The sequence below is a fragment of the Poecilia formosa genome, unplaced genomic scaffold (genome assembly GCF_000485575.1).
Source record: "Poecilia formosa unplaced genomic scaffold, Poecilia_formosa-5.1.2 Scaffold112, whole genome shotgun sequence".
Lineage (NCBI taxonomy): Eukaryota > Metazoa > Chordata > Actinopteri > Cyprinodontiformes > Poeciliidae > Poecilia > Poecilia formosa.
This window is the reverse complement of record NW_006800051.1, coordinates 1622484-1648811: the sequence shown is the minus strand read 5'-3', so window position 1 is coordinate 1648811 and position 26328 is coordinate 1622484. Positions and strand designations below refer to the sequence as shown.

Sequence of the window (26328 nt, the reverse complement as noted above, 5' to 3'; positions counted from 1 at the left end):
GTCACTCGCTCACTCAGTCACTCGCTCACTCAGTCACTCGCTCACTCAGTCACTCGCTCACTCAGTCACTCGCTCACTCTCTCACTTGCTCATATAGGCAAAATCTTATCATTCATTCACTCAGCACATTTCTGCTCTTTGAAGAGTTATTATTTTGAAAACTCTGAGTTCTTCGGGTTTCCATAGCGATGGCAGGGCGGCCATCTTGTTTGACAAGCGACTTCTAGTTATTTAGACTTTGAATTTGGTGAAATCTGAGGTGGAGCATCAGGGCCAGGCTAAGACTTTATTTATGTCACTTAACAACCAGAATAAATCCAGATTGATCTTTTAACTGTTAGCTTTGCTGTTTTATTGTGTTTTGAATTTAATTTTTAATTCATTATTGTGGGCTCACTTTATTATTTTTTTTTTTACTTTTTTTATATCTGGCAACGTATTATTTGTATAATTGTTCTAGACTCCAAAAAAATCTTTTTTTTTTTTTTTTTACCTGCATCAGTAATGCCTGTATTTATAGTCACACTTGTAGTTTTTAGCTGTTGTGTGTTTGTGCAATCACAGTAGATCTAAGAATTTCAACATGAAAAATAACAAAGATAAAATAAGAACCACAACATGTGAAGTTACACTTTGGAGTCCGTTTTAGTGATAACAGAAATACTTTAATCTTTTAACACTTTAGCATCAAATTCACTGCAAAAACACAAAACTTCAAGTGTTTTTGACCTAGTTTCTTAAACTTGAACTACCTTTTTACCCAGATGAGCCTGTTCTACATCAGTAATGATTGAATATTGATATAAATGAAATAATCTGCCAGTGGAACTAGAGGAACTAGAACTTTTTTTTAATCAATATTAGGAACTATTTTGTTAAAATGGCTCCGATATCCTGCTGAAGAGTTGTGTGTAAAGTTTTGTTTATTTCAAATGTGCCAAGATATTAGCAGTAGAAACTAAACAGAAACACTTGGTAATATTTTGCTTTGCAGTGTTTGTCATCAGTAGCAGGACTTGTTTAAATAACTGAACTGCCTGCAGACATTTTTTTTATCGTAATTTCAAGACGTTTTCTCTGGTAAACTTTTTTTTTTCCTTTTATTTTGACTAAATTCTTGTAGCCTGACTCTAAAACTCACAGAAAAGACAAAATAAAAGCGACTTTTTGAAAATATATGCTGTCATTTCTAACTTTATTGTTTTTTTAGAATAAAGTGTTTTAATGGTGCTTCTGCTTGCAGTGCATGTCGTCATCGCCACGCCCGGCCGCATCCTGGACTTGATAAAGAAAGGCGTGGCGAAGGTGGACCGCGTCCAGATGATGGTGATGGACGAGGTAACCATGACGACAGCCCGTCTGTGTCGCTGCCGCTCGCTCTGGAGCGCCGCGTTGACCTTCCTCCTCCTCCTCTTCCTCAGGCGGACAAGCTGCTCTCTCAGGACTTCGTGGTTCTCATCGAGGACATCATCAGCTTCCTGGCCAAGAACCGGCAGATCCTGCTCTACTCTGCAACCTTCCCCATCAGCGTCCAGAAGTTCATGGTGAGTCAGCAGGACGGGCCTCTCCGCAGCCGTACGGTTTTCCCTGGAAGGCCGCGGGAACGTCGGCAAATCTGGGAGGAGTTTGTGAGTCAAAGCTAAAGATTCAAATGTCTGGAGGTCGAATCCAGGATTCCCAGATCTGGACCAGAATAGAGGCATAGACTTCCAAACTCTCCAGGAAATTACGTAAAATAAATAAAAAAAATCCCTGATAATTCTGTGAATTTTTCTACCAACTCTGCTGCAGAATTTATTTCAGGTGATCTGACTTTTCAGCACAGGAATGTGTAAATCATTTTAGATCCAAAATGAAATGAGGATCCAGTTCAGATTTTTAGTTTTAATCGCTCTCCACGTTCAGACATAAATGATAAATATATAAACTTTACCGCAAATAAAATAAAGACAAAGGAACAAAACAAATAATTAAAATATCAGCTGCCAATTTTAATATGGTTTAAAACTCAACACCTTTCCCGCTGCGTCTGCCATCGTTATCAGATCTGAAATCTCCTGTTTGTTCTGCAATGCATCCTGGGAAAAGGCGGGCCAGGGAAACGATGGACGCTTTTAATTTCATCGCTGTGATGTGGTCGGCACAAAGTCACTCCAGGGGCCACAACTGGCCCCCGCACCACACTTTGGACATCCCTGCCTGTCATTGCCTCTTTCTGGGGTAAATGTCTGTCCTGGTGTGATCCGTGTTCTGGTTCTGGTTCTGCAGGTGAAGCACCTGCAGAAACCGTATGAGATCAACCTGATGGAGGAGCTGACCCTGAAGGGCATCACCCAGTTCTACGCCTATGTGACGGAGCGCCAGAAGGTCCACTGCCTCAACACGCTCTTCTCCAGGGTAACGCCGCCGGCCCGCCAAAGACCCGCGCCGTGGCTTGAAGAACCGGGTCGAGCTCTGACGGGTCTGCTCTCTGTTCTGGTTGCAGCTGCAGATCAACCAGTCCATCATCTTCTGTAACTCCACCCAGCGGGTGGAGCTGCTGGCCAAGAAGATCACGCAGCTGGGATACTCCTGCTTCTACATCCACGCCAAGATGATGCAGGTCCTGACCCTGGTTCTGGTCCCGGTCCAGTTCGTCTGGGTCTCTGTTTTGACAGACTCCTGTTTGTTTTCAGGAGTACCGGAACCGCGTGTTCCATGACTTCAGGAACGGGCTCTGCAGGAACCTGGTCTGCACCGGTGAGTCTTCACTTCCACCTGGAATCCTTGAAATCCTTGAAATGTTTTTCTTTTTCAAGGTTTGGAAACATCCAAACAACACAGTTTGGCAGTAAAGTGAAATTTATAGTTTGATTAAAAGCCTAAATTTGTTTAAAACATATTTTCATTCAGTAAATATATTTTCTCTCCATCTGAAGTTGAATCAGATGAAAACTTTATTTTGATCGACTAGAATCACCAAAACGATTTCTGCATTTAAGCTGAAGGTCGTTTACCTTAACATTTGTTTGGCTTATTTCTGTGTGATGAATATTTATTATGACTTATTGATGACCTTTTAAAACGTTACTGCAATGGGTGATTTTCCCTTCTGACTCCATATGGTGCTGGAGACGTTTAGAAATATTACATTTTGTTACATTTTATTTACTTTGTCTCTGCTGTACGACGTAAACTACCACAAAAAATTAACAGTGATAAAAATCCTATAACTACTTGAAATTATGTATTTTTAGTTGTATTCTTTTATCCACAATGTGCGGCGCTTATCTTGAAAATGTTAGAATTTTACATCTGCAGGCAGCAGATTTAATTTAATTTAATGTATTTTTTGCTCGTCTTTGGAAACGTTTTTGTTTTGGTTCCTTCCTGCTGCAGATCTCTTCACCAGAGGAATCGACATCCAGGCTGTGAACGTCGTCATCAACTTTGATTTCCCTAAAAATGCAGAAACGTACCTCCATCGCATCGGGAGGTCAGGTGGGTCGACGGGTCCGAAAACGATACAGAACCTTTTAGTTTTTACATGGAGTCGTTATCGGATGCATCATTTTTTATTTCACTTAATTTTCTCAGCTAATTGACCAGAACCAGTAATTATTTGGATTTATTTTTCTGGTCTTCAGGTTGGAAACTATAAACTGGAAACATTAATTTCAACTTCCATAAAAAATGTATTCATTCTGTAGCTAAAAACATGAATAAAAATTGTTTCTATAAAAAATTTAACATTGATTAAAAAGGGTTATTTTTTTTATTAGGTTTTTAAAAATAAAATATGTGAACAAATGGTTTATTTTAGATAAAATTATATAAATAAATATAAAAATTTTCAGATTTGTATGTTTTATTTAAAGTGGTAAATTAAAGATAAATTCATATTGTTTTTATTTTTTGGATTGATTTTAAATAAGATTTAAAAATCGTCTTTAGTTTTCAGGATTTTTATTTTTAGATTCTTTTTTAAAAAGTATATAAATGTTAATGTCTTTTACTTTTTGACTTTTTAAAATTTTAATAAATAAAATGTATAAATATATTTTTTATACTTTTTAAAAATATAAGGAAACGTTAGCGACCCTCCGCTGGGCGGCGCTGTGCCGTTAATCCTCTGTTTCCATGGTAACCAGGGCGGTTCGGCCACCTGGGCCTGGCCATCAACCTGATCACCTCGGAGGACCGCTTCAACCTGAAGGCCATCGAGGAGCAGCTGGTGACCGACATCAAGCCCATCCCCAGCAGCATCGACAAGAGCCTCTACGTGGCCGAGTACCACTCCGGGCCCGTCACCGACGGCGACGAGGCGGAGGAGAAGCCGCCGCGCCAGCAGGACAGCACCTAAAACAGGTGGCTGACGGTTTCCACTTCCTGTTCTGTACTTCCTGTTCCCGCTGCAGCAGTCTGGTGTCTCCTCGCCGTCCTAACCGGAGTGTTTTCTCCTCCGCAGAGCATCGTGACACTCCGGGCTTCACCAGACATCTTTGCTCCACGCTACTCTTCATCATCTTCCTCCTCATCCCTCGCTTCCAGAACCTTCCGGCTGGTTCCTCACAGTTCTGCTTGTTGTTCTGCACCGGCTCCAAACTGGACTCCAAACCGGGCCGTGCACGCCCGCCGCCCCCTCACCCGCCCCCCGATGCCGCCGCCGTTCTCACTTAAGTGCCTTACTTCCTCCCTGGCGCACGCTCCCCCCCCGTCCTGCTGCAGCAGCAGAGCACAAGCAGCAACCCGTCGCAGCGCCCGTTATGCAACAAACCCACAACCCGCCACCTGGTCCTGCCCGGACGCCGCTCTCCGAGGTGTCGCAATAAAAAAATGGCAGCTTTCTTTAAACGCAGCGCGACTTTTCTCCTCATGAATCATAAGAACGAGCAGAAGCGCAGAAACTTCCTGCGTGGATCTGACGGCATGCACGGGGAAAAAACGGGAGCAGCTCCTGTTTTTACTGTGAACTGCTGCAGCAGAAACCTCCGATCCACTCTCAGTCGACCCGGAAGTCGTTCCGAACGGGTCCGGCCGGCGCCGGTGCAGAACAGCAGCTGAAACTTCCCGTCCCGTTTAGTTTTCCTTCTGGTTTTCAGCTGAGATGCGTCGGAAGCCCGGACGTGTCGCGCGTAGTTGAATGTATTAGATGCCAATGTTTGTTCTGCAGCCCGGACCGGGCTCCTCCAGTCCGGTTCTGAGCCCAGGCCCGGATAACGCCGCAGTTTGTTGCAGTGAATCTGAAGAACGTTTGGTTCTGATTGGATCTCCGTGTAAATTTGAAGCCAAACTTGAGTTTTTCCAGTTTTCCACCAGAACCAAACTGCGGCGTTATCCGTGAACTGGACTCGGCTTTGAGCCCAGAAACTTCTGAACATTTCTGTTTGTTCTTTTTTTTTTTTTGCTGCTGAGTGAAACTGGTTCAGGTTTTCTTTTCCTGACGGACCAGGGAGCGAAGAAACCAGCTCCAGCTCTACCGGACCACGCTAGACGGGTTTCCCCTTCTTGGAGCAGCACGAACTTTTCCTTTCCTGCTCGAATCCGGTTTCTTTGTTTCGGAACAATGTGAGGTTTAGTTTGGACTCGGCAGGATTGTAGCATCTCTGAACAGGCAGCTGGGGTTTCTTTCTGTCCTCCCCTTACAGAGCATCACTAATGATTTAAAAAAAAACATAAAAAAATATTTTTTTTGCTTTTAAGATAATTTTTTTGTTGCTTTCGCTGGTTCTGATGGGAGCCGGATTTTTCCCAGAAACCAAGTGTTTAATCGGAAGCTCGCCGCGCATCTTCAGGCTCCTCTCTGGTACTTAAATCAGGACTCGAATCGTTGATCTGAAATAATTTTTACACCAAAACGTTTTTGTTTTAAGTGCCGGCCAGAGCGCGGAGTCGGACCAGAGCGGTTCTGGAAAGATCTGCAACGGTTTTCCGTGTTCTGAGGTGTTACAAATCAAACGGGGAAACCACGAACTTCGTTTCCAGTTTCCGATTAAAACCAGAAAATGTTTGGCTTCATCGGAGGAGGAGGAGGAGGTTTTAGTTTTTTTGTTTTCTTGAAACTGATTTTCAGGATTGAAGCAAAACCAAAAAAAGTGAATGAGAGTCAGAGGTGGGAGTGTTTAAAGTGTGTGTGTGTGTGTGTGTGTGTCTCTGTGTGTGTGTCTCTGTGAGTGTGTGTGTGTGTGTGTGTGTGCGCGCGCAGCGGATGGGAATTGCCACATGCAGTTTCTGCTGAGCCGGGAACAAAATCGGAACGACGAAAAAAACGTGAAGCTGCATGTCGGCGATTCCGTTTGTTTTATCGGATGTCTGATCAAACATCGGATTTGACGTCGGATCAGACGCGTTGTCGTCAGGGATGTGATCTTTGTTGAGTTTTCCGATCTGCCACCTCCTCCAGAGAAACAGTTTTTTTGACGAGATATTTTCCTTTTTATCTTTTTTTTTCTGATCACATCCCTGCCGATCAATCAATCATCATTATCTCCTCTGGGATCCAGGTCTAGGATCCAAACTCTCTGCTTTATTCCGATTTAACGTAATTTCCAGAAGCTCTGCTAAATATTCCTGCTCAAAGGGGAATTCTGGACCATAAAGCGATCTTTCTCAATCCCTGGAGCTTTAAAAAGATCCGTTTGTTTTCGTGGGATTGGGAACCAGAGGAGGTCATGATGTTCGTTTTGTCTGTCGACTCGTTTTGTGTTTTTGTGTCGGAGTGCCGACAGGGGGGTGGGAGGGAATCTGGGATAAAACTAAATACAGAACTGGAACCGGGTCCATGCGAATTCCTAAAGGAGGAAAATGAACCAAACTAAAACTTTTGACTCCATGATGTGGATTTCTCTAAAGCGAAGTTAAATTGGATTTCCAGACTTGCTGCACTGATTTAAACTCACCTGCTGCTGGAGGCTTCATGATTGGAAAACGGCCTCCAGCTTTTCCTTCATTTAGGACTTTTTGCTCAGGAAGTCGGTTTGTTTTCCTCCAAAAAAAAAATGTAAAAGTTTGATTGGATAAAGTAGAAAACTGTAATTTTGTTAATTTTGACTTGACCAATCTGCCCTCTACTGGTGTAACATGGAAGAACATGCAGAGACTTCAAAATTCAATAAATTGGCCTGAACATTATTTTGTCCTGTTTGGTTTTTATTGCAAAAATTTTAATAAGGAGCTCTACGTTGAGATTATGAATGAAATTAATTTAACTGTTTATATCTTGTTGCATCTGTTGAAGGTTTTCAGAACTGTTCTTTAACAGTTTGGTTCATAAATCCATCCAACCATTTTGTCTTAATCTGGGTCATATGGATGCCATTTCTACGCACTTTACTGCATCTTTCATCCACACAAAGTTAACATTTTATTGTGTTACATTCGTATCCAGTTTTGTCACTAACAAATGAAATACACCAAGGAGAACCTCCGTCACCAGCAGTTTGATCCTTCGGAGGTTTTCCTGCCGCCATTCCCTCCTTCTAGCTGTTTCTTTCTCCAATTTGACTCGCACCGCCGAATTTCAGCCCGTCCAATCAGAAAGCTCAGCTCCTACTGCGTCAAGGGGTCTTTGCTACGCTGAGCCAATAGAATTCGAGCATGACAAGCTACACTCAGTTTGAGCTCTCAGTAGCGCCGCCATGTTGTGAGGGGCAGAGTTGTCTGTAACTGGTGATTAAACGGAAGAAACGAGCTTCTCAGGGGTTCATGGCCATCTGTAAACCACACCGCGTTTCTTACTGAAGGACGAAAATTACGGACAGCTGTTTGGACTAATCATAATTGCATTTGTGCGTCACACCCACTTTTTCTGGCGTTGTGGACTGGACTTTTGGCCGCATCCTCCGCTGGAAACCTCAATGTGAGTGAAAAAAAATTAGTTTTTTCTCTGAGCTGCAGCTTGACTCGTTTAGCTGAGGTTTGCTCTAAGTGCCCGGTCATTCAGGCTTTACCTGCAGCTGAATCTGATTCTCCACCTGTAAACTCCACCAGAAGCCGGGTCATGGGTTCGGATGAGCCATCCGAACCGGGTCATGGGTTCGGATGGGCCGCTGTCTGAGGGACAGTGAATCTTTATACCTGAGATGATGATTCACCTGTCCCACTTCTCTGAGCTTCAGCTACTAATGACTAATGCTGCAATTAATGACTATCCTATCAATTATTCTGGCGATTAATCGTAGGACTTTTGCAATAAGCATATAAATTAATCCATGATCAATTAAAACAAGCTCAGTAATTTCCATTTGCATGATTTAGTTTTTTCTCCCCCCTCCTTTTCTACCAAAAGCTAGATTAAAAGTCTTGAGTCTGGTGTTTTGGTCTCAACTACATTTTTTGGGAAGGACAATTTTGTTTACAAAAACTCCATAATTCATTTTATTTGTTTATTTATTTGGGGTATTTAAAATGTCTTCCAGTTCCTGTGTTGAATTTGAAGTTTATTGATATTTGAGAATATGTTCTACCATTAGATCACCATAAAATGGTCTCAAAGCAGCAACATTATCGTTTATCGTGATTACTTCTGAGACAGTTTATCATCCAGCAGCATTTGGCATCATGATATTTGGATCTCAAAGATCAATTATCTTTAATTTTGTAAAACATTAAATTCTGAACTTGAACTTATTTTAAATATATAAAATAAAACAACCAAACATTGAAACAATTGAAACCATGGATAAAAATTGATTCTAAAGTCTCTGCAAATAAAATTGCCCTTTCAAAAAATATTAATCATAAAATAAATTATTAAGCTCATTTTAATTGATTATTGCCACAGACTTGTTTGCTTTTCATGATTGTTAAAATTTCTGTCCTGGTTCCTATGTTTGTCTTCACTCCCCGTATTGGACCTCTGAACCTTTCCACTCCTCATTGCTGTGCACTGCTGACCAGCTGGCTGAAAGAAGCAACGCATTTTGTGCCAAGTTATTTTTCAAACCCAACTGTTCCTTTCTGTCTGTAAGGTAACCCAGATCCTGTTCTGGGTTGTTATGGTCTTTCTCTCCTCCTCCCAGGATGGGCAGCGTTTTAGCCGCCCCGCCGCCACCGGCTGCCTCCCCGGCGCCGCTGCTGCCTAGAGGCTTCGGGTTGCTTCTGTTCCCTCCTCCTCCTGCGACCGGATCCAGACCGCAGCGGGAGGCGAAGAACGTTCTGCCCAACCCCGGAGAGTTTGAGCAGTGTCACCAAAAATGTAAAGGTAACGGAAGCGGCGCGTCTGAAGACGCTGCGCTGCGGCTGGAGGTAACCTGAAGCTTTTCTCCTCAGAGGTTTTCCCGACGCAGGTGAACGGAGTCCGACTCGTCCTGAACAAGACGCTGAGCAAACACTTCCAGGTCCGTTTGAGCTTAGAACGGCAAGGGAACGCATGTCAGCTCTCAAAAGATAATCGGATTTTAACAATCCAATAATTGATAATAATCAATTTAGAAATCAATTAACCATTAACTGGAGAATAGATACTCCAATAAAGGTCAATTACTGGAAGAACAACATATTCAGAGCAGCAATTAAGCCAAAAATGTACAAAAAAACAAACATTTTGCGTTTAAGATGAATAACAAACAAATGTGTGTACCCACAACTTTACGTGGGAGTTTTAGCAAAAGTCTGTTGAAAAAATAAAAGAAAGAATAAAGATCAGTTTTCTAACAAAGTGTAATCTAACGTTTGATTACAAGCCTAAATCTGAACATCAACTCCAGTTGATAAAAGGATTTTATTTTTTCTGTCTTGAGTTAAATGAGCTTTTCTTGCTTCAGGTCTGTTACAATTTACCAGATTTTTTCTATTTGCTAAATGACAAATATTTTTTTATTTTCAATGTCTGTAATCTAAATAAAGTTTGGCTTATATTTTATATAATAAATAAAATGAAATTGTGAGATTTTTTGTTAAATCTGTGTTTCGTTCTTGCACCAGTCAGGTGTGTGAGAGAACTTTCAAAACATTTAAAACGTTTCATCGTTTTTATCTCCAAAGTGCTGGAGCAGCGTGAAAACTTTCCCTGAAGCGTGTCTGAACCGCGTTGAGGCCAGAAACTGTTTGTTTTCTCTTGGTTACATCCAGACTCCAGGCTTTAATCGCCCGTTTTGTCCTTCCAGGTGAATCATTCTCTGCAGCTCAGCTCCACAGAAGACTCCGGCTACAAGTTCGGAACGATGTTCGTCGGATCCGGTCAGGCCGGTCCTGCTGAGGTACGCGGCGGTAAAACCCGACTCCTGTCTCGCGTTTGGGTTCTGAACTGGATGTGAGTCGTCGTTTCTCCGGTTCAGTTCTACCCAGTCCTGGTGGGCGACGTGGACGGCAGCGGCAGCCTGAACGCTCAGGTCATCCATCAGGTCACCGACAGGATCCGGTCCAAAGTGGCCTTCCAGGTGAGCAGAACCGCTCCGCTTCGCCGTGGTTCTGGTTTTCTCTCCAGCTGCTGATGGAGTAAATCTGTCGTCAGACCCACCAGCAGACGTTCGTGACCTGGAAGGCCGACGCCGAGTTCAGGGGCGAGGATTTCACGGCGGCGGTCGCCTTCACCAACCCAGACGTCCTCGACGATTCTGGTACCAGGTTCTGCTCGAGATGGCAGGATGGGACAGACTTCTTCCCTCCACTGCGTTCTGAACTATCCATTAGCATTTAGATAGCATCTTATGGTTGCCATGGAGATGGGGTTGGACAATAAATCAATAACGATGCATATATTTAATAATTTCACTGAACTAGGAGATGTAGGCAGAGGAAAGACTTTAGCCGCTCACCGCTAACGGTTAGCTAGGCTAACTGGGTGGCTTCGACTAACTCACTCGCTCTTTGGTTGCCTAGCAACAACCTACTGGGTAACAGGCAGTTTCAAGTTCCTCCCCCCAACTTTGGTTGCCTAGCAACAGCTGCACAGCAGCAGTTTCGGGTTTGCCTCATAACTGCTAAAGAAATTTAAAAACAACGGCGTGAAGTGAGAACTGGATAAAACAGAACAGGTTTTACAGCATTTCAGATATTTAAAACAAGAACTAATCAATAATTATTGACCTCCACTGATATGAAAGGATTATGTTGTGATAGTTTCATCGTCCAGCACTGCATGGTTTAAACCGTTTACACCAAAAGATGTTTCCTTGTAGCCATTTTCTGATTTATGATGATGTACTTCCTCCTTACCTGATGGGCATGTTCTCTCATCATCAGGGGTCGTCGTCACACACTACCTCCAGTCCGTAACGCCGACTCTGGCTATGGGAGGACAGCTGGTGTACCAGCGTCGGCCCGGAGACGAGGCGACCTTTATGTCGCTAGTGGGCAGGTACACAGGTAAGGCTAAATTATTAGCTTAGCATATTTCAGCAACGAGGCAGTTCAAAGAGCCATGACAGAATAAGGAAGAGCTAAAGTGCTAATTTCAACCATGTTGATACCGGTGATGAGAAAATTTATAAAAATATCTTAAATAAAAAAGAAAAACTGTCATGGTTTTCTCCATTTATTTCAAAAATATCTAAAGCACTAAATAAAAACTAGCTCATCTGCTAATAGCACATGGAAGTGATAGAGAACTGCAACCTGAATGAAAAGAAGATAAAAATAAAATACACCAAAAAAATGATAATGGAATGGTTAAAAACAATATAATTTCCTTTTTCAGTTGGGTAAAACAAAATGAAAGTGAAAAATTAGCTCTGCTGTTAGCGCGCTAGCGGACGTCTTCCCTTACTCATCCTGCTACTCGTTGTTCTACTGGCACCATGAGGGTTAAAAAGGACTGAACCCTGGGAACCCTCACCTGTCCGCTCCATGGAGAAGTTCCCCGTTCATGTAAACAAGTCCCAGTTCTTTAGGTCAGACTGGAACCAGTCCAGTACTGGGCCAGATCCGTTTCCTGTTTACGTCTCTCTCTACAGGAAGTAACTTTGTCGGCGCGCTGACCCTCGGCTGGGCCGGAGTTCAAGCGTCTTACTACCACAGAGCCAGCGATCAGGTGACCTCTGACCCCGTGGCGTTGCCGTCCACGTTGGGCTCCTCCTGAACGTCTCTGTTTGTGCAGCTGCAGCTCGGCGTGGAGCTGGAGGCCGGATCCTTCTGGCAGGACAGCAGCGTGACGTTCGGCTACCAGCTGGATGTTCCCAAAGCCAGCCTGCAGTTCAAAGGTCAGCGAGCTTCACCTACCTGCTGATGCTCAAGTTTCTGTTATTTCAGTTAAAAATCGGCATAAAATAACAAATCTGTTGTAAAATAAAGAAGTTGCATGATAAACTGGAGGAGTTTGTTTTGATGCTTCTTCTTCTGGGTTTTGCCTCCAGGTGTGATCAGCAGCAACTGGGTCGTCGGAGCGACGCTGGAGAAGAAGCTCCTCCCCCTTCCTCTCTCCCTGGTGCTCTGCTCCTTCCTGAACCACCAGAAGAACAAATTCCACTGCGGCTTTGGTGTGATGATCCGCTAGCGCCTCCTCTGGCGCCCCCTGCCCCTCTGCCTGATTACTGCATCCAGCTGTTGGTGGTTCAGGGTAAAATTCAGCAGAGACTTCCTGTTCTGAGTCTTACTCCTGGTTTTTGGTTGTTTTTAATGGAAGCCTTCTTTTGTTATTCAGTAAATATAAACCCATGTGGTTCAAAGCTGTAGAATCAGCCATTTGGTAAGTTACACTGTAAAAAATTAGCAGCAATATTTTGGGTTATTTAATCATAAGAGGAAAAACTGTGTTCATTTTCCAGAGTCAGATTTTCTTCATCTTATTTATACATTAGAAATGTTACAGTTCCAAACTAAATATGTAGTTGGGAAGCTAAATATCTGATTTGTAAACTGAATATTTAGATTCAAAGTATTCAGGTTCAAATTATTTATTTTCCAAATGAAATTATCTTGGACCTAAATATTTAGTTTGCAAAGTACACTAAATAGCTTAAACAGCAGCTATTTAAGTTAGCAGGCTAACTAGCATTTAGCTTGCTTGCCAAATAATTGGTTACCATGCTAAATATTTAGTTAGTGAACTAAATATTACTGTGACTTCACCAACGGCTGAGCTGCTTGTTCTCCGTCCTGATTGGTTCTGTTGCCTTTTTATTGCTGCTTCTGTTTAAACCTGAACGGATGAGATAGAAAGACCATAAAATAAAATGTCTTATAAATTATTCTGTCTCTGTATCCTTCAGTCGGTTCTGGTCCAATTCTGCTGAAGTTTTAAAATATTCAAATTGATCCAAGTTTGATTCACTCCATTAAGAGAATTATTTCAAACATGTTTACTCGGAAAGTTTAACACCCAAAATATTTTAGTTTTGTTCTTTTCAACTGCACTTTTATCAGATTGACATGAAATCATGTGAACTGAAGAAAAAACATAATTTAATATAGATTTTAAAATATTTAAAATGAATTTAAAACAGTGGTGCATTCTGCATGTTTTAGTTCTTTCCCTGGTGGAAACAACCTTTTGAGCAGGTCAATGTTTCTAGTAGGCCTCTAATAAGTCAGTAGTTTTTAACATAATCTGAAAAGTGTGGTGTGCATTTATATTCAGTCTCTTGTGTTATCTCAAGGTACTTGACAAAAAAACATTTCAATTCAATTAATTGAAATGATTGAATAAGAACAATTTATAATTGAATAAGAAGAATGTCTAAAAGAATAGGAAGCAGAAACAAAAATGTTTGAGGATTCATCTTTATTTTGGTAAATTTAAAGATTAGAAGATGAAGTTAAGTGCAGAAGGTTATTAAATAAAGAGCTGTGGCTGAAGCCAGAATAAATACGCATGGACAGTCAGTTTACTGGGTCTTCTGGGTGAAGGCGTCCCACAGGGCGGTGAGCTGGGCCTGCAGGTCCTGAGCGCCGGCGTCCAGCTTGGCCCGCAGCACCTCGCCGTTCTGAACCAGGCTCTGCTGGAGCTCCTGGGCCTTCTGGGTCACCTGCGTCTCGAAGCTCTGCGCCAGAGGAACGACGCTCTGCTGGAAGTCCTCCAGGCTACGCTCCATCTTCCCCCTCAGCTGGTCGCCGTAGGGCCCCATCTGGGCCTGCAGCTGGGCGGCGCCGGCCTCCAGCTGGGCCCGCAGCTCCTGGCTCTTCTGCAGCAGCACGGCCTTCAGCGCCTCTCCGTCCACCGCCTCGGCGTACGGCGTCGCCTCCCGCTTCAGCTCCTCCACCTGCGCCTGCAGCTTGGCCACCAGCTGCTCGCCGTACGGCCGGATGTTTGACTCCAGGGCCGCCATGTCGCCCTCCAGCCGGGCCTTCAGCTGCTCCGCCTCCTGGCTGAACCTGGTCAGGAAATCCTGGGTCAGGGGCGCGGCCTGGGTCCGCAGCGACGCCACATACTGGTTCACCGTGTCGGCGCTCTGGGAGATCTTTGCACTGGGAACAAGAGGAAAAAAAAGCGCTTCAGAAATCTGTCTGCCTGGATCAAACTGAAACCTGAGAAATGTATCAATTAATCTATTAATGAATTAATCACATGAGAAGTTTCATTTTGATATAATTGAAGGGAAATTCTTTTTACAGAGACCTCATAATCCGTTTTATTTTATGACAGTATTAGGGCCAGGCTAAGAAAAAAATAGTCATAAATCTGAGAATAAAGTCGTATAGGAGAAAAAAGTTTATGGTATTACAGGAATAAAGACGTATTTCAACAGTAATGATGTGAGAGCAAAGTTGTACAAGAAAAAAGAAGTAGCATTGCCAGGATGAAGTCGTAATATGAGAATAATATTACGACTTAATCTCAAAATTAATCTCATTCTGAGATTAATGTCAGAATTTTTTTAGTAAAACACTTCAGAGCTCTATAAGTTGAAAAATTTGTTCAAAAAAATTCAGAAATTTTTTAATCTCAAGAAATGTCTTGAAAAAAATTTGAGAATTTCTAAGTTTCCAACTTGAACATTTTCAAGATTTCTTTTAGAAAATTTCTGAGATTAATCTCAAAATTTCTGAGTACATTTTTTTCTATCAATGACCTAAATGCACCTAGTAAGCTCCAAAGTTTAGTGCTCTTTATAAAATTAAAGCTTATTTATCTTTTAGATGATAATTTTGCATTATTATCAGTATATTACCTGAAAATGATCTCAAAATAATAATATTATCGTTTATTGTAATAGTTTACGTATCGCGTCAGGCCTGGCTCTTACTTCACTTCCTGTCCCAGGTCGGAGTTCCGGATCTGCTGCAGGGAGTCCTCGGCGGTCTGCGTTGCCTTGGCAACGTAGTCCCAGAAAGCGGCCTTCACCACCTCCATGTTGCTCTTCGGAGGCTCCTGCCACAGGATGTTGGCATTGCAAACTGCGGACGAAACGTCACGTCAGCATCCCGATGCCGATCGGCTTAAATCGGTTCAAACCGTCAAGATCCGCTCACCTGAGATCAGAACCAGAACCACGAGGATCTTCATGTTTGAGCCTTTTGGGTTTCACCTGTCAGAGGCAGCAGGGTTCTCCTCCAGCGTCGGGTCGGTGTGCTCTGCCCCGGCGGTCCGATCGGGGTTTTATAGCCCCCGGCTGGAGGGCAAAGTCCCGCCGCAGGTGCCCCGTTGGACGCATTCCTGTCACTGCTGTCATTCCACATCACAATGCGGGATCACGCACCGGATTACCGGCGGGGAATCCCGACTGCCGGTCCGGTTCCAGCCTGTTTCCAGCTGCTTCCGAGAAAAAAACACAATTAACCAAATAAGAACTCAGAAACAACACTGTTTTAGTTTATTATATCATTAAAAATGTCTCGAGAGAAGATATAGCAGTAAACCAACTGTTCACTCTACTAGGCTCACCTGACAATGAAGCAGCCAATCAAATGGCAGCAGCTCCAGGCCTCCAAAGTGACGACTGCTGAGGTTTTGAGTACGAAATGAAGAAAGTATGTTCTGTAAGGTTTCCATTAGTTTTTGTAGGGTTTTATGAAAATGCTGTAATACAGAATCCATTATAAAATATGCTATATAATTTTTATTTAGTACAAAATTACACAGTAAAAAAGTTCTATACCAGGAATGTGTGACCTTTATACTTGGAGCAGCTAAAAATGATTTAGGTCCACATTACCTTAAAAAAAAGACAACTTCTCATAAATTTATATGAATATCTATAGTGATTTAGAAAGAGCCATCATTTTATTTCTACTTTTAGGTTCATTAAGACAACATGTTTGGGGAAAAGATATTGGTGGGAATGATCTATAAAAAGTATTTTTGAAGAAAAATAGCATGTTTTCACAAATCAAAAGTCTGAATGTTGTTATATCTATTTTTAAAAAACATGTTTTAGTTTTTATCATATCAGTGAACCACACGTTTTTGAAGTTGTGGTTGTTTGACCCTGTGTGTCGAGTTCAATCTATAACAGCAGGGATCAGTCTATAAGTTTGGGTTAAAAACAAGAAGGAAAGTCAATATTGTTCATTATTTCAGTTTGAAAGAAACAAATTTATTCACTCAGACTCACATGATGTGGTAATAACTAGTCAGGGACTCAAGTAAAATGTTTAATCAAGTAAATTGCAGCATCTGTTATCACTTTTTAATTGAAAATCCTTTATCAACAAAATAAACAACATTCCAACTCTAAAAACATTTTCTGCTGCGAAATTATTGAATAAATAAACACATGAAGTCACAAACAAATATACTTATAGTTTTTAATCTGTTATTGATCTTTAACCATCAGATTGGAGCAAAGTCACGGAGCCTCTTTAGAAAGGTGGACTGTGGACCCTGACATTAGCATTAGCAACATGTTTAGCATTGGATGCTATTTTGGGCTAGCACAGCTTCGCTGGTAGGCTAACTCCTTCTAGAACAAGTTGAACTCATCAATAATCTTTCCCAGCGTCCAATCAGATCGTTTAGAAGCAGAAATTAAACCTAGTGGGCCGAGAGAAACCACTTTGTCGTCCATCGCTATGGTGTGTCACATTTATGGGTGTACCGGAAACGCACAAATACAAAGGTTCCGGCCAGAACAAAAAGAGAAAAAAAATATATACATATATTTATTAGTTGTTCAAATCTATGTAATTAATAAATTAATCAAATTAATGTGTTTATGTCCGCTTCGATGAGTTTGAATTTCAGGTGCAACATTTACTGCTCTAATCTGAGCCATGGGTTCATCTTCCTTTGTAGCTGGTTCAGGTCGGTGGTGGCAGTATCATGCTGTGGGAGACCACAGCCTACCTGAGTATTTATGCGAACCATCTCTAGCTTCTGACGGAGCAGAATAAACTCCAGCCAACATGGATCTCATTATGCTTCGCTCTGCAATATCAGTTTTATTCCTGACGTGTTTGTTGATTTTCTGCAGAAACAAACCGGATCTTCTTCACTCCTCTTAAAGCTCCTTTGGGATAAAAATGACTTCACCTATTAGAAAACATGTAAACATTGATGAACAATAACTCCTACAGTCAGACTTTAACCCCAATGTTTCCTGAAAACCTCTAAAAAGACGTTACATTACTTGTCTTTATGAACGTTAAGGCCATTCGTTTGTGACTCAGATTTCTTTGGGTTTCTTCAAGGTTCTTCTGTGGACGTCAGACAGAAACAAGTTTATCAGCAGTTTTCTTTTCCTCCGAGGGAAACTTATCAGCCGGTTGGGTTGTGTCGGGACACGCAGCGCTCTCCAGCACAGATTGTCACGGATCAAAGTCCGACTTACATCTCCATGACCCACAATCCCTCTGGGAACAGGAACGATCACGGCCGATTACCCGGGTCTGGATCAGAACAAACTACTTTTATCTGCTGAAGGTTTTGAGAGTGAAGCTGATAAATCTGTTCATCGGTCGCTCTTGGTGCCGTTGAAGCCTGGGAATTTATTTATGTATTTAGTTTTCTGTCCTGTTTGTCCCTCAAGTCAGAAAACTAAACTCATCTATTAGGATGATTCTTCACACTCAGAGGGAAATAAGCTGTTATTCTCTGCAGGCCTGATTATTCTGAATGGAAACCAACATCATGTGTCAGAAGATCAGAATGTTACATCAGATCAATAAAAATTATATTTTAATTGGAAAAGCTTCTGGAAACTATGTCCACTTTTAAACCCTCAGTTCTTGGTCTGGGCTCCTTTTGCATGAACTTCTGAGGTTCTGCTGAGGTTCTGGAAGTCCAGTTTGCTTTGAACCTTCAGGTCACACCTTGTCTCTACATTTAAAATCACCAAGATAGAGAAGGAAGAAGGTTAAATCAACAAAATAAAAGCCTTCATATTTCCCACAGCAGATGATTCTGGCTTTAGCCTTTACATTCCTGGTTTAACCGAACCACTGCTACATGAGATTAGTTTGGCCTTTTAAAGCTTACAGAAAATATCAAAGTAAAAGTCTCAGTTTTTTAACTTTCTTTACACATTTAAAGCTCCTGAAAGCAAGCATCGGGACGCTGCGACTGGAAAGTCAGCTCCACATGACTAACATGCTACTGATACTCCATGTTTTAGTGGAAGCACTTAGCGAACATTAGCATTTTAGCTGACGGAGTACGTCATTGTAGTCAACATGCTACTAAGAGCCTCCATGCTAATTTTAACATTTTCACTGACGTTAGCATTTTAGTTGATATTGATACGAAAGCTCAACTTAACCTACTGAATGGAGTAAGTCAAAATTAGGCAATACGTTGTGAATAGTACACATGCCATTTGTAGCATTTAAGCCAATGTTAGCATTTTAGCTAGCTTTATGCATAAAAGCAGGAGTAAGTATCTTTTATAAAAATGTGTGTTAAAACTGTCACCATGTTGTGACAGTTTGAGACAGATAATCTGTCAAAAGGTCGATCTCCTGGAGCTGCTCTTACCGTCTGAAGGAATGCGCCACTCCTGACTGACCAATCAGAGCCAGAAGGAGGGTCTTAGCGCTGTCAATCATGCTTCTGTGAATATGTTTAAAAAGGTTTTTTTAAATAAAAATTACATACTGTAAATTTAATGCTTACATGCTGAATGGAGTCAGTAAATGTTAGTCAACATGCCATGGGTAGCTCACATACTAACAGTAGCATCTAAGCTAACATTAGCGTCCTTCTGAACATGAACACCATTTGGACATTTTAATGACATGGAACTGAAATACGACAGACACAACCTGCAAATCTTTTGTTTTAGACTCTTTAGGCTTTAATGCTCCAATCTGAGGCCCGGTAGACCTGACTCAACCTCACAACCTTTTAAATATCTCTGAATTTTTCTATTTATAATTAAAACACTTTGTTGATGCCAAAAGGAAATTAAATGTTGTTGTTTCTCAAATTAATTAAAATTCTTCAGAGTTGTTTAGATGTTGTTGGGAGGAAAGATCTCTTGAATGGCCTGTATTACAATGACTTTGAAGAGACCTCAAAACATTATGATCTACTTTGTGTTGCTCTATGTCACAAAGTCTCAGATAAACACTGAAGTTTGTGGTTATTCTGGGATAAAACAAATATCTCCATAAACTGTCACTGGGCAAATTATCACCTTCAACAGAAACTCTGTAGTTTAGTTATGTTATGTATAACTTACATCACTAGTTTTTAATTGTTATGTAGATGAGTAAAAGCTGACAGATTGATCCAAACATAGAAAATGTTCAGTTCTAGTGGAAGAAGCTCAAGGTTCTGACCCAAATAAAATAACTGGGCTGAATCACAAATAAGATTCGGAGAGGCAAACATGTAAAACAATAATGTTGATACTTTGGTGTATCTGCTGATAATTAATCATCAGTGTCATCACTGTGTCCTAATGAATAATATCAGTATTTAGTTCCTATTATCAGCTCTGTAAGCAGGACTTTCCTGGAGCGGTGGCAGCTCTGAGCTCAGCATCTCCTCCGTTCAGCTCTGCTGCCTATAAATACTGATGAAGACACCTTCAGCGTCCATCAGCCGGCTGACTGGCTGGACAGGTCGGACTCCAGCTCCTCAGCGTCTCTCCTCTGGATCAACCCGGATCTGAAAACGATAACTCTGGCTCTTTATCAAGGCAGCCATGAAGATCCTGGTCATCCTCGTTCTCGTCTTCCTCACAGGTCAGAAAATCTTGATGCTTTGGTGAAAATCTCAGAGGAAGAAGAAAACAAGGCTTTAAGCTGTGTTGTCTCTGCAGGTTGCAATGGTGGACAGCATGACCCTCCGTCCAAACACCAGGTAAAGATGGTGCAGGACGCTTTCTGGGACTATGTCCAGAAGTCAACGATGACCCCAAAGGACTATGTGTGGGACATCAGACAATCACATCCAGGACAGTATCTGTGGTAAGAGGAAACCTCCAAACTTTCTACATTAAAACTGGATAAATATTTAAAGGGAACATTCATCATTGCTGAAGCTATGGAAATCTAAACTTAAGAAAACAAACATATTTCAGTAGTCACAGTGTTTTATTTTTAGATATTTGGGTTATTATTTGTATGTATCATTAATAATCAATTTAAAAATGTTTTAATCTATAATTTAATTCTCAGCAACTATTTTATTCTTTTAAAATTCTATGTTCTTTTATTTATTTGTTTCATTAATTGTAGTTTTACATGTTTAATAACTATTATAATATTATTACTATTTATAAAAATAATAATCATATTGTTATAATAATAAAATGAAATAATAATGTTGTTATTATTAATAATATTAAGAACCGTTATATTTATATATTTCTACTGAGAAAAGCTGTTTCCTGTGTGAAGTTGTTGATCATATTTCTGTCTGTGGTTCTGCAGCTCCCTCATCTCTCACAGCGTCGAGGCCGTCCAGAGATTCTTCCGCCTCGTGTACGCTCAGATAGTCATGTGGAGCAGCCGCCTCTACCACAGGTTCTGCCAAGAGGTAGATCACCTGCAGCAACACCTCCACCACTTTCTGCACCATTTGGAAGATGACCAATTTTACCACGCCAAGGAGCTGGTGGCTCAAATCCGCTGGAAGATGGAGAGTATCAAGATGGTGGCAGCCCACTACATTGAAGCCCTGGACCCCCTAGGCCTGAAGATGGCGCTGCTGGAGAAGACCAAGGAGCTGAATGAGCATTTGAATAGGTGCTTTGAACTCCTGGAAACTCACCGTCATGAACACCACTGTGACCATCACCAACATCAAGGTCACCATCCTGGTCACCATCCTGGTCACCATCATGGTCACCATCCTGGCCACCATCATGGTCACCATCCTGGTCACCATCATGGTAACCATCCTGGTCACCATCATGGTAACCATCCTGGTCACCATCCTGGTCACCACCATGGTAACCATCCTGGTCACCATCATGGTCACCATCATGGTCAGCATCCTGGCCACCATCCTGGTCACAAACCTCCTGGTCACCATCCTGGTCAGCATCCTGGCCACCATCATGGTCACCATCCTGGCCACCATCCTGGTCACAAACCTCCTGGTCACCATCCTGGTCACCATCCTGGCCACCATCCTGGTCACCATCCTGGTCACCATCATGGTCACCATCCTGGCCACCATCCTGGTCACCATCCTGGTCACCATCCTGGTCACCATCATGGTCACCATCATGGTCAGCATCCTGGCCACCATCCTGGTCACAAACCTCCTGGTCACCATCCTGGTCACCATCCTGGTCACCATCATGGTCACAAACCTCCTGGTCACCATCCTGGTCACAAACCTCCTGGTCACCATCCTGGTCACCATCATGGTCACAAACCTCCTGGCCACCATCCTGGTCACCATCCTGGTCACCATCCTGGTCACAAACCTCCTGGTCACCATCCTGGTCACCATCATGGTCACAAACCTCCTGGCCACCATCCTGGTCACAAACCTCCTGGTCACCATCCTGGTCACCATCCTGGCAACCATCATGGTCACTATCAAGGTCACCATCATGGTCACAAACCTCCTGGCCACCATCATCCTACCGGTCACAGTGACCACGGCTGTGGACCTGAGACGAAGAAGAAAATAGATGAAAGCATGGAAGCCTTTAAGGCCAGCTTGTTCTCCCTGGTCAGTAAGTTTGAGGTGGAACTCGCCCAAACTACCAAAAAGATCAACAAGAAAATGGTTCCTCTAAGAAAAAAACACCATGGCCAGCTGATTAAAGACTCAGATCACCTGAAGGATGACCTGGAGAGTCTATGGCAAGACTGGTTACTCCTAAGTCAGCAAAAGGCCGACTGAATGGAGTCAAGTGGCTTCATCCAAGGGTCATTATCAACATAAACATAAGCATCTTGTTTTTACTTTTAATAACTAAAACATATTGATGGAGACATATTTTTTCAAGTCAGTATGATTTGTTTTGGTTTCTGTAAAATGTCTGTGGTATTTATTAATCAAAATATAAGACTGAAATACAGAAACTCTTGTTTTTTTTCTTAAACTATTTATTTAAAAGTTATTCAAGAGCAACTAAATTGTGCTTCTTCCTTTTGTTCTGAGAGATATGTAAGTTTGGCAATACTTGCATTCTCCCAAATATAGCTACAATAGAGCCTCCTATATTACAATAAAGTTAAGAAAAAAACAGTTTTATTCTCAAATAGCTAAAGAAATTCTAGGTAACGACGTTCTTCTCCCCATGATACATTCAGGTATGACAGCAGCAATAAAAAGCAGATAAAAACATGTTCATCACGCAGGTAATATACTGCTCTGCCAGAAATCTCTGTCTTCTCTGTGGATCCAATTGCTGATATTAACAAAAATCATTTGTTTTTTGTTCGTCTTTGCATTACTGGCTAATTGTGTCACATTTTAAACAGGTATTTTACAACACTGCCTGATGATTTCACAGGTAATCTATTTTTATTATTACTAACCTCAATGAGATGTTAATGCCTAAAAACTTTAGTCAAGGTTTATTGTTATGTCTGAATAATATTTATAAACAACTTTTTTATATAGCTAACAGTAACCAAGTTATTTTACTGGCTAACTCAGATAGCTAAGTAGCTATTTGACTTAGCTGGCTAACCTTAAATAAAATTGCTAATTTCAAGTTCTTTTTGGGAACCTTGAGAACTTTTAAAAAACAAACCAACAAGTAAATATCCAATTATGATCAAGTAAATGTCAAAAGCTACAGCTTTTCTTAACCAAAGACTTGCTATGGCTAATCTTTCCAGCAGCTAACATTATTGAGTTCTTCTATCCTTAAAAAGCCGTTTTAGTGGCTAAAGAAATAAATTATTTCTCATCAGTAATCTTAAGCGTTGTATTTCCGTCATATGTAAATAAATAAAATTAAGTTTGCAAATTAAAATTCCGACTTGATATAGCTAACTTTTCCAGTAGCTAACAATAACCTCCAGCCCTAGCCAAGCCGTTTTTGTACCTGAAACAACCAAATAATTTTCATATGTAACCGAATAAATTTATTTGATAGTTAGCCTTTCATATAATCCAGAGGCCGACATAAACACAGTTGTTTGTTTTTAGATTAGCCACTACAGCTAGGTTCGCTAGGTGGCTAATCAAAGCACAAACAATTTATAGCCACCACAAAGTATATCTTGGTTCAAATGGCTATTTTGAACCAAGTCAGTCTTTACCTTAAGTATTTTTTCAATTTTACATGTTATTAAACTGTAAGGAAATTTGGATGGAATCATCAGCAGTTAACAGAAGTGTTTGTATTTGGAAATGATTTAAGTGTGTTATTAGAACATCATAACCCAGAGATTTGTCTTGTAGGGTACTGGCCTACATTCCACAGTCATTTTAAATTTGTGTAGATTATCTATAGAAACAGCTGTTACAAAGGAAATTGATTAAATTTAGCCCTTAAAAATGCATAATGCAGTATTGGCACTGAGATCGTTTATTTTATTGAAAGAATATCAGACATTATAATAAATTAAACATTTTAACATTTGAATACCAAGCTGATATCAATCTCAGATGTGAAGCTGATCTAATACAATAAATCCATTCAGTCCACCTTTTTCTGACTCTGTGCCCAGTCCTCCCACAGAGACGCCAGGTCGTCCTGCAGGCTGTCTGAAGCCTTATTCAGCTTCTCCCGTCTTCGACTACGTGGAACAATTTTCTTATTCAGGTCATAGGTAGTGTGGGTAAGTTTGGCCTCAAAGCGGACAACCAGGGAGAACAAGGTCACCCTAAAGTTTTGAAGACTGTCATACACCTTCTTCTTCAGGTTGGGATAATGTTGGTGGTCAAGGCGGTATCTGCGGTCATGGAGATGGTGACCAAATAGTTTGTACCAAAGATTATGAAGATAACGACGACGGTGATGATGGTGGTCATGAGGGCCTTTGCAGTCATGGGGGCCTTTGCAGTCGTGAGGGCCTTTGCAGTCATGGGGGCCTTTGCAGTCATGAGGGCCTTTGCAGTCGTGGGGGCCTTTGCAGTCATGAGGGCCTTTGCAGTCGTGGGGGCCTTTGCAGTCATGAGGGCCTTTGCAGTCGTGGGGGCCTTTGCAGTCATGAGGGCCTTTGCAGTCATGAGGGCCTTTGTGACCATGATTATGGTCACCATGAGGATGATGATGGTGGTGTACAAAGTAATTCTCCACATGGTGGTGCAGGTCTTGGATCTTCTGCACCAAGGCGACCTTCAGGCCTCCGGGGTCCAGGGCTTCAGCGTAGTGGGCGGCACACTTCTTGATGTCCTCCAACCTCCAACGGATGTGATCCACCAGCTCCTTGGCGTGGGAATGTGTCTCGGCTTCCAGATAGAGCAGAAAACGGTCCAGGTCGTGTTGCAGGTGATCTACCTCATGGCAGAACCTACTATAGAAGTCCTTGATCCACCAAACCATGTGAGTGTGCACATTATAGAGAAAGTTGGAGATGATTTCGAAGCTCTCTGCGATGAGGGAGCTGCAGAGACACAGACACAACCCTGATGAACACCTTGTTTCATGATCCAGTTCAACATTGATTCACTTCACTTTCATCAGATATCTTGTTTATGTAAATTCACCGTTCTGTTGAAACTGAACCAAAGAATTAAGTGAAGCCTTGACTGTGTTGAAGGAAGAAATCTGTTTTATTCAACAAGATGAACCTAGTCCAGAGAGAGGGAGAATGTGTTGCTAGTCGGAGCCAAGCAGGCATGTCAAGGTTATTTAGAAACATGCATATTACTAACTAACCTATGCTAGCATAGGCTAGGGTAGGTCTATGGGCTACACAAAACATGTTCATGATATTTTTTCCACAATATCCTTCTAAGATAATCATTTCTCAGTCTCCTCAATTCTACCAATTTTGAGCGGTTTTAGGGCCTCTGTCACTTTAAATCCATGCTGCTGCCACGCCCGCCAAACGGCCACGCCCATTTACACTCGAATGTGGTAAAACCAGCCAACTAAAGGTGCTTGAGCTCTGCTTGGGTTGCTAGGTAACGGGATGGGATTGTTGTGGTTGCTAGGCAACGGGGCAGTGCCTGCTGATTTGTGATATTACATTCTGAAGGATTTGGAAATGGCTCATTTTCCAGACACCAAAAAAACATGAACTTATTGCCAAAACACCATGTTGGTGTTATTTAAGCGATTGTATTGCTTTTAGAAGCAGTAGGAAGCCAAATGGAAGAACAAAACATGCAAAATGTCCCACTTATAGAAATGCTTTCAATGTTTAATAAGAGACAATAACAGCAACAAATAAATAGATTCAGTCTCTGTCCTAACCTCAGTAAATATTTATCCAGTTTTAATGTAGAAAGTTTGGAGGTTTCCTCTTACCACAGATACTGTCCTGGATGTGAATGTCTGATGTCCCACACATAGTCCTTTGGGGTCATCGTTGACTTCTGGACATAGTCCCAGAAAGCGTCCTGCACCATCTTTACCTGGTGTTTGGACGGAGGGTCATGCTGTCCACCATTGCAACCTGCAGAGACAACACAGCTTAAAGCCTTGTTTTCTTCTTCCTCTGAGATTTTCACCAAAGCATCAAGATTTTCTGACCTGTGAGGAAGACGAGAACGAGGATGACCAGGATCTTCATGGCTGCCTTGATAAAGAGCCAGAGTTATCGTTTTCAGATCCGGGTTGATCCAGAGGAGAGACGCTGAGGAGCTGGAGTCCGACCTGTCCAGCCAGTCAGCCGGCTGATGGACGCTGAAGGTGTCTTCATCAGTATTTATAGGCAGCAGAGCTGAACGGAGGAGATGCTGAGCTCAGAGCTGCCACCGCCTGAAGAGGCGACATCAGGACGTCCGTCTCCATGAACGTCATGTCCACATTTCAGCTGATGTCAACCTGCTGAGGGACCAAGCTGAGAACATTCATTCAACTCTTTGTGGTTTATTCCTGACAAATACTTACTAACATCAAACATTAACATCTAACCTGAAGCCAGTTTCCAAAACAGCTTAAAATGTTTCAAAACATCTAACAGTTTTTCATAATGTGATCTGGAACAATAATACCTAAAAAA

At 41.8% G+C, this 26328-nt stretch overlaps 4 protein-coding genes across 7 annotated transcripts in view; 3 read left to right on the top strand and 1 right to left on the bottom strand.

Annotated features, from left to right (window-relative positions):
- The window catches only part of ddx61 (DEAD (Asp-Glu-Ala-Asp) box helicase 61), an 11389-nt gene extending 4279 nt beyond the window's left edge, over window positions 1-7110 (top strand). Inside the window, exons 6-13 of the mRNA XM_007560045.2 lie at window positions 1244-1338; window positions 1422-1544; window positions 2269-2397; window positions 2486-2602; window positions 2676-2739; window positions 3379-3480; window positions 4131-4347; window positions 4448-7110. Of these exons, the coding sequence (XP_007560107.1) occupies window positions 1244-1338; window positions 1422-1544; window positions 2269-2397; window positions 2486-2602; window positions 2676-2739; window positions 3379-3480; window positions 4131-4342 (842 nt within the window). The 3' untranslated portion in view covers window positions 4343-4347; window positions 4448-7110. The remainder of the gene's footprint in view (window positions 1-1243; window positions 1339-1421; window positions 1545-2268; window positions 2398-2485; window positions 2603-2675; window positions 2740-3378; window positions 3481-4130; window positions 4348-4447) is intronic.
- Window positions 7111-7341: 231 nt separating this feature from the next.
- Window positions 7342-13106, top strand: tomm40l (translocase of outer mitochondrial membrane 40 homolog, like). Of its 2 annotated transcripts, none has more exons than XM_007560044.2 (10): window positions 7342-7837; window positions 9000-9181; window positions 9250-9317; window positions 10086-10178; window positions 10257-10358; window positions 10433-10538; window positions 11164-11286; window positions 11874-11950; window positions 12017-12119; window positions 12273-13106. In XM_007560044.2, coding segments are annotated over exons 1-10 (996 nt in total). In that variant the 5' UTR covers window positions 7342-7835; the 3' UTR covers window positions 12413-13106. The 2 variants fall into 2 exon arrangements, with proteins under 2 accessions (XP_007560106.1, XP_016530813.1); XM_016675327.1 differs by having other exon boundaries at window positions 8958-9181.
- A 516-nt stretch (window positions 13107-13622) lies between these two features.
- LOC103143482 (apolipoprotein A-IV-like) lies at window positions 13623-15448 on the bottom strand. Its single transcript, XM_007560042.2, has 3 exons — window positions 15328-15448; window positions 15102-15252; window positions 13623-14322 (listed from the first exon to the last, which is right to left on the bottom strand). The coding sequence occupies exons 1-3, from the start codon at window positions 15359-15361 to the stop codon at window positions 13743-13745; spliced, it is 765 nt and encodes a 254-aa protein (XP_007560104.1). The 5' UTR covers window positions 15362-15448; the 3' UTR covers window positions 13623-13742.
- A 4330-nt stretch (window positions 15449-19778) lies between these two features.
- On the top strand, window positions 19779-22281 carry LOC107837084 (uncharacterized). 3 transcript variants are annotated; one of them, XM_016675266.1, is made up of 5 exons: window positions 19779-19980; window positions 20058-20205; window positions 20671-21041; window positions 21624-21731; window positions 21795-22281. In XM_016675266.1, exons 1-5 carry the CDS (start codon window positions 19941-19943, stop codon window positions 22097-22099), a joined length of 972 nt encoding a protein of 323 aa, XP_016530752.1. In that variant the 5' UTR covers window positions 19779-19940; the 3' UTR covers window positions 22100-22281. The 3 variants fall into 3 exon arrangements, with proteins under 3 accessions (XP_016530752.1, XP_016530751.1, XP_016530750.1); XM_016675265.1 differs by having other exon boundaries at window positions 21624-21758; XM_016675264.1 differs by having other exon boundaries at window positions 21624-22281.
- Window positions 22282-26328: the final 4047 nt, after the last annotated feature.

Coding starts and splice junctions, on each gene's coding strand:
- tomm40l (XM_007560044.2), top strand. Junction 9,182..9,249: donor GTGTCACCAAAAATGTAAAG/GTAACGGAAGCG, acceptor TTTTCTCCTCAG/AGGTTTTCCCGACGCAGGTG. Junction 12,120..12,272: donor AGCCAGCCTGCAGTTCAAAG/GTCAGCGAGCTT, acceptor TTTTGCCTCCAG/GTGTGATCAGCAGCAACTGG.
- LOC103143482 (XM_007560042.2), bottom strand. CDS start 15,361: ATGAAGATCCTCGTGGTTCTGGTTCTGATCTCAG. Junction 15,253..15,327: donor GGTTCTGGTTCTGATCTCAG/GTGAGCGGATCT, acceptor TTTCGTCCGCAG/TTTGCAATGCCAACATCCTG. Junction 14,323..15,101: donor GACCTGGGACAGGAAGTGAA/GTAAGAGCCAGG, acceptor TCTTGTTCCCAG/TGCAAAGATCTCCCAGAGCG.
- LOC107837084 (XM_016675264.1), top strand. CDS start 19,941: ATGAAGATCCTGGTCATCCTCGTTCTCGTCTTCCTCACAG. Junction 19,981..20,057: donor CGTTCTCGTCTTCCTCACAG/GTCAGAAAATCT, acceptor TTGTCTCTGCAG/GTTGCAATGGTGGACAGCAT. Junction 21,042..21,623: donor CCACTGTGACCATCACCAAC/ATCAAGGTCACC, acceptor ATGGTCACAAAC/CTCCTGGCCACCATCCTGGT.